The 7,500-nt window shown below is 32.1% G+C and overlaps 1 protein-coding gene across 45 annotated transcripts in view; it reads right to left on the reverse strand.

Annotated features, from left to right (window-relative positions):
* LOC145292169 (tropomyosin Tod p 1.0102) overlaps positions 1-7,500 on the reverse strand; it is a 166,291-nt gene that overhangs the window by 98,357 nt on the left and 60,434 nt on the right. For 8 of the 45 annotated variants that reach the window (XM_080138425.1, XM_080138432.1, XM_080138431.1 and 5 more), the window contains exon 1: positions 5,877-6,228. The exons of the other annotated variants lie outside the window; for them this stretch is intronic. In XM_080138425.1, coding sequence (XP_079994551.1) covers positions 5,877-5,999 — 123 coding nt within the window. In that variant the 5' untranslated portion in view covers positions 6,000-6,228. Of the gene's footprint in view, positions 1-5,876; positions 6,229-7,500 lie in introns of those variants that run through there. 45 annotated transcript variants of the gene reach the window in all.

Raw genomic sequence — 7,500 nt, forward strand, 5'->3', positions numbered from 1 at the left:
TCCCAGTGAAGGAGCCTCAGATAATCGGCCATAAGCTAAACCTCATCCCAGAGGATGAAGGGACATTTGTGGAGGAGTTGAGAGGGGATGTTATTTGTTTGCAAGATAAAAATTAGGTACAAGGCCATCAAATTTGTAGGAAGAGGATCATTTATTCTATTAACGTGATGCAGTTTCATTCTTTCCTCCAATCACTGTTTTTTACATTCTTTTGCGATTTTTTTTTTTACATCATTTTCACTTCAGCAGTCACCAAAATACCACATTTACTCTATGGACTGACCTACTTAAAATATTCTCAACCGAATTTAAATGCTACGTTTTGATTCTGACTTGAAGATCAAATAAAACTGGTAAATTGTCTGTTGTTGATAGGAGGACATCTATCGTGTAACGATGTTGGCAGTACGATTTGTTTAAAAATGTCGTCTTCTTTAACGCATTAATTCTTAAAATGACAACGTGACACCCATGATGTGGATCATCAGCTGGTAGTTAAACAATTAAAAAAATATTTTATTTGTTTATTTGCTTCCTCAAAATGTTAAAAAGCTGAAAAACATTGGCAAAATTACACGTTAGAACGTTTTATTCTGGAATCTGGTAAGACTAATAGAAAGTTATACCTGAACATCACGAACTCGTCATTTGTGGAGACAAAGCATTATTCTTTAATTCTTACCTTACTCAGTATTTAAAAAGTAGAAGAGAATCTTCGACGAACACTCGAATAGCTCTATGTATCTCATACAGAAAGCAAGTGTTAGCTCCGGAATTAGACCCCTTGATTTTTTTAAAACTTACACTTAACGGTTTTATTTTACGAAAGACAACTCGGTGGAAAAGTGGTAAATAATAAAAACAAGTCTATAACAAACAAATATCACCGGAATGTTTATTGGGTGGATTTCTATCTGTATTATGTTTTATCTCGCGTTTTCAGTGATTCTCGGGACTCTTAAAGATTAAAATCTTTGTTTTCGTTTTAATTAAAAGACACGGGAGTACTTGCGTTTCAAACTTAATAAACGCTTTAAAATAAGTTAAAACATCAAAATCTCATGCAAGTGAGTAATTTATCTTGCCTTTGGTAACATTTAGTTTTGGGCCAATTTTTTTCTTCTGTTGTCTACTGTAAAACATGCCCTACTTCATATATATATATGTAGTTAAAAAAAAACACGAATTTTTAAGAATCGGTGTTCTCTTATATAGAGAGTCACAAAAAGATAAATATATGTTTGCAATTTGTTGTTTAGAACTTTTTTTCTTCTTGAGAAGTATTTTTATACAAAAAAAAAAATTTTTTTAAATGATAAATTATTTATTCTTCAAGTAAACGCTCCGGGCGGAACTAAACACGTTCTTTCCCTCGAGAAAATGATGCAAAGCCAACTGGTGTCCCTTTACAGTTGTGCGGATGATCGTTAGCAACAGGCTGATCACTGTTTTCCCACCTTTTCGCATTACTCATCAATTTGAAGTATTCAAACATATAAAAGTAATGCCGGAAGTTGGATACCAGCAGTAGACACTTTGCATCCGTTCAAAGTTGATTATCACCATAAAGTAAAAAATTCAATTAGACTTTTGAATTTTCTTATGTCCAGTTAGGTTAGACGAATAAATATAGCGGCAACTCCTTTGTTCTTAAAGTAGTTTTCGCACACACACACACACACACACACACACACACACACACACACTTTGAATGTTAGTATACAGTCTTTTCATCAATCATTAGTCTACTGACCGTTGATAAGACTGGCTAGATATTCTACATCCTTTGTAACCGCCGGTATCCATATAACCAACCGAATTATTATTATAATAAATATAGTATTCCCTTGCAATAGTTCTGTTTATTCTAAACCACACACACACACACACACACAGTTATCTAATTATTAAAAAAATATTTTTATATGGAATACTCATAATTGAAAAGTATTAAATTATTTAACGGGTGATCATCTTAACGTTAAGTAGGAATCAATATTTCCTTCATTAACGTTCTCCTCCTATATCCTATAGGGTGAAATATATAGGAGTGGAAGCCTCCGTTCACTCTCGAAAGGCAATGGATACCCCCTGTAAGGGTAACGTCGCATGGAATTGTGAAACAAGAGTTGCGCAATTTCCATACACACTTCTCAATCGGCACTACTTCAGTCCAGTGGCAAATAGAAGTCTAGGACGGCTGGAAACAATGCCGAGATAAGCGGAGAGCACATACAGCACCTGAAAGTCCCAAATCACCTATTTTTAGTTCTGATTAGACTCAACGTTGCTTAACTTCGGTGATCAAACCGGAAGCAGTGTGTAAACGGGATTAGTTATGAAAAAATATATGGCATTTAAACTACACAGGATTTTCTCGTTTTATTCATGTAGAGACTCGTCAGGCCAAAATGCATTTTCGCTTGACTTTCCCTATACGAATAAAACATCAAAAATTATGTGTAGCTTAATTGCCATACATTTTCATATATTGCTACCTAGCTCTACTCACGTATTGAGCACCGTTGAAGTAAATAGTGAAAATCGACACAGTAGTATTTCTCCTTATGAAATTTTATGTGACTCCATAAACTAATATATATATATTATTCACACATATATACGCAAACTAGCTGAGCTGAGCGCTATTACGAAAATAATTATCGATCAAAGTTGTTAAAGAAAATGTTTTGTGTAATTCTCATTTATCTTTGCAAAAAAAAAAAAAATAAATAAATAAAATAAAAATAATAATCAACTTATTTTACGAAAATGTAATTGTTTGTTTTAAGCCCTCCTCTCCCGGTTAACATGCCATGGCGTGCCGAAAAAGTAAACTATTTTCTAACACTAGTTACAAATGCCCGGATCAAGAATAGTAGTCAACTCTAGTTAGTGATCATTTTCTTATCGTTTAGTGATTAAGTTTCAATTTAGAGAATATGAATAAGACCTCGTCTAATATTTCAATTATAAACTAAAGCCGAGATTATCGGCAACATTCATAACCGCAAGAACTACTACTACGACGACTAATACGACTACTACAAAAGTAGCTGTCGAAAAGACAGTCGATTATCATCAGAATACAGTTTTATTTTTACTTAAATGTGTAACAAACGTTAAAATATATTAAGAATTGACTAAAATATTAATTTAACATTATGGAAGTTTATTTAATGACCAGAATATAAAGTCATATAAAGGCTGCGATAAAAAAAAATGTCTGCTTAAAAAAAATATTACGAACACAGTTCAGACAATAGCAGTGTGTTTTATAGTCTGCCACATTTAGGTACCGCGATTTACGTTTTCATTCATGCCGACATGTCATCCATGTCATAAAGACATGGTGTGAAACAAACACCCTTCAAAAATATTTTTTTAATATAAAAGTAAATAAAAAGGAAGTTTAAAAAAAAAAAAATGAAATAAAAAGTGTCGATGTTGCTCAGAATAATAAAAAGTATCGATTGAGAGTTCCGCTTTTGAAGGTTTAAAACTATCTTAGAAAATAGCAATTCAGAACGGAACCCTTTCATTTTACTTTTAAAGCCCCCCCCCCGTCTCAAGAAGGAATCTAGATCAGCCTTTTGCTGTATGGAGCCGCACTTAATTTTATTTGAAAGCAGGGTCGAACAAATTAGTTTCTAAACGGTTTTCAAGCTGTTTGCAATATTTAAGCGCATGAAAGAAAAAATTAAAACAAAAAAAATCAACCACAAAATGAAAACTGGGTAAGAATCGTCTAGAAGAAGGCGTTTCATTTCGTGTGATAGGGTTCGTCAGCGAAAGAAAGGTTTCGAGGCAGGTAGAGGTACATAAATAAATAAATAAAAATATCAGCCATATTTGACGATTATAATAAAAGTTTTAAAATAAAATGGGAGTTCGATGAAATTACTTCTCAACAACCATGCATATTATATTAGCTTGGTAGATAATGGATTCTCTACCAAACTAATAAAATAAATAAATGCATAAAATAAAATTTAAAAAAATGCAGACAAGTTTTGTTAACAACCGAGTCATTTTAAAGTTGGTTGTAAACGCATAAAACCCTTAGTTTCGTAACATTGTGGGCATTTTACAATTTTTATAACGGAATGGACATTTATTACTTTATAAATCAAATTATATAATGTGCGTGTGTATATATATATATAATTGCATCTAACATTTTATTGCAGTTCCACAACGTACCCAATCGTCAGAAGCGCATTAATACAATTTTTATTGCTATATATATATATATATATATATATATATATATAAAGAGTTTGAATTTGTATTTAGATGTTTAAAACCCTTAACATATATTGCTCATAATTCTGACGATCGGATGGACTGCGAAACTGTACTGAAGCCAAAGTTATTTTTTGTATTTCCATCCTGAAAATATATCCAGCCTTTTGTGTATTGCAAGATCAGCTAGCCTGAATCGGTTCCATTCCTATTTAAAAAGGCCAATTTTCATGTCATATACAGTATATAAGATCATTTTACATTTGAAAGATTAAATAGGAATGTTCAAAGTTATGATATTACAAGTAGAGTTACACAAGAATGCGGCCTATTTTTTTTCGTCCACCCTGCAGTCACCGAGTTATACAAACTTTTATTTATTTATTTATTTTTTTACAATGAGTGATAATTAAAAATTGCGTACTCGTGCACTTATTGATCCGTGCTGAAATAACAATTATTTAAAAAGCCATTCTTAACATGGAGAGGGGAGGGTGTTTTGTACCTATTCTGTACTTTAATCTTACAATTGAATTAAAAGGCATAAAACTTTAATTAAACGTGGAAATACGATTTAAAAAATAGCGCGGATCAGTAAGTGCATTAACCCCAAAAATTTGTCCTTTATCATTTTGAACAAATGAAAAACAGCCAAAATAGTTTTAAAATTAAATCCTGAAATCGGAGTTTTCAAGTCTAAAATATTATTTTCGTACAATGTTTTATTCCGGCCAAAGTAGCCATTATATTCGAGCCACAAATAAACGGCGATTATCATTCTCTTGTTATTTACCTTTAATTAGTTTATTTGTTTTTTACCGTTAAACTTCGAAAATATTCGGTTTGAAAGAATGTCTATTTCTGGGAGTGGTATATAATTGAATCTGTATTCATGAATTAAAGTTAAACATTTATATATATATATATATATATATATATATATATATATATATATATATATATATATATAAATCACTCATTAAACTTTCTATGATCTTAAAAACATCAAAAACAAAAAAAGTATACTGGTATTTATACTGACAAGGTACCGTTCTATTTTTTTTCTTTATAGTATTTTCAAATTAAATCCAAGTTTTACGGTATCAAATGTTTATTAAACTGTTTCCGAAAAGTACAGAATAGTTACAAAACACCCTGCCCTCTCATGTCAAGAATGGGTTTCAAAATAATAACGATAGTATTTCAGCATGGTATCTTTGCATGAATACCCAATTATTAACATAATTATTTTTAAAAAGTGTGTTAAAACTGCGTACAAATCGGAAAAAAAGGGAGCGACTTACTTATCGTGCGTATAATATATATGTGTGTGTGTGTGTGTGTGTGTATATAAACATGAATAGGGAGTTTATTGAGTTAATGTCTAGTTTATAATTAGGATGAAACGGAAAATCTGTTATACAGGTAAAAATAAACTGAAAGCAAGACTTTTAAAGGGAGAGTAAGGAGCAGAAAAAAGGAGAGTAAGGAGTGGGAGAAGGGAGAGCATTTCTGTTTTGTAAGGGCAGAAAAAATGTTGGATGTTTGAAACGTAGAAGAAAATGAAAAGCAAGGCAATAAAGAAGAACATGGCTATTTTAAAATAGCAACAAGAACAAGGGCGAACATACTGCTTCTCTTTTTCGTGTCTCCTCTTCTAATTCGGCCTTATAACTTTCTTTCTCGTCCGTTGCTTTAGCAACCTGGTCTGTCAGCGTACGAAGTCGCATTTTAACCATTTCCACGGAAGACATTTTGACGCTATTTCAGTTTATCCTCCCAGGTAAATTTATATGTATATATCCTTCGGTTTCCTTTGGATGGCAATCGAAATATTATGGACGCTTTAAACCTGTTTTTTTTTTTCCGACTTTTTTTTTTCCTGTGGATTAATATTTTTTCTTCTGTATATTATTCCTCTTTTTTTTTTTTTTGCTTTTTTTTTTCGAGAGCTCAAAGCAATTTATGATCCACGATAATTCCTTATTATATTTGTTGTTTTTTTTTAATAAAAATATTATTATTATAAATAATAATAACAAAAATAAACTAAATTATCACTAATTTGTATAAATATAAAAATCCACTGCCTGATTTCATGTAATGGCGGACCAGTGACTTTCCTAGGTACGAAAGACCGGTAGCCTGCTCACGTAGTTTGATGATTGTGTTGCTACACGGACGTAAAAACGTAGCTCCAACGAAAAGATGTCGCAAACGGCTTTAAAATAGCCAGATGTTCACGACTTATAAGAAAAAAAATTAAAACTGCACTTCCTTGTAAAGGAAATGGCTGGTCGAGAGGAAAGAGCAAAAAATTTATTTTATTTTAATTGATTTATCCTCTCCAAAATGCAGTATGATTCATTAGATATTTATACGCGCACTGCCTTATAAGGGGGTGGGTGTCGATCATGTGACATTGCTTGGTTGGTACACTTCGGTTGACGACCGCCACCATCCCTGAGCTAATCATGTTAAGAGAGGGAGTCGGGGGAGGGGTAAATATAAAGCAGAGAGTCGAGTGACAACAGTGGACTATTGAGAGGGTGTGACACTCTCAGCGAGCGAAAGAACAATTGAGAGTCTAGACGATCAGACGGGGAGGGAAATGAAAAAGAGAGGCTAATAAATTGCGCTGCAGAAGAAAAAAAAAGGCAAATGCGACGTGAATAAGGTAAAGTTATAATAAAAAGAAGGGAGGGGCGGTATTTTATTCCATATATGGACGCTGGACTGGGAGTACATTAATACTACGAATTATAGACGAAGGGTCAATTTTGTCAATGAATTCCAATAATGTCGTTGTTGGATTCGTATTGGAAATGTTTTTTTTTTTTTTTTTTTTTTTTTTCAGAGCCGGAAAACAAACACGGATGGCTTGCATTCTAAAGTATCTTAATTTAGAAAGAAAAAAAAAAGAAAAGAAAAGACGCACACAAAATATTTGTTTCCTGCCTACTTTAAAAGAAGGAAGGGAAGTTACGTTTATTTATTTTAAAGGAAAAAAAAAAGCAATCCCTTTTATAACTAAGTGGTTGCTTGGTGACAAACACGTTTAACTGACGTCACCATTTTGTCGTTTCGAAAAAAGTCATCGTCTGCCAAATTAGTGTATATATGTATATGAAAAAAGGAAATAGAAAGAATAATATTTGAAAAGAAAAAGATGTTTTAAAAATTTTAAAGGAAAATTTTAGAGTATTTTTTAAAACTTCTTTACAAAAAACAGGCCTGTTGGATTTTTAATAATTG

Source organism: Euprymna scolopes, chromosome 13 (genome assembly GCF_053919585.1).
Source record: "Euprymna scolopes isolate OS-2025 chromosome 13, ASM5391958v1, whole genome shotgun sequence".
NCBI lineage: Eukaryota > Metazoa > Mollusca > Cephalopoda > Sepiida > Sepiolidae > Euprymna > Euprymna scolopes.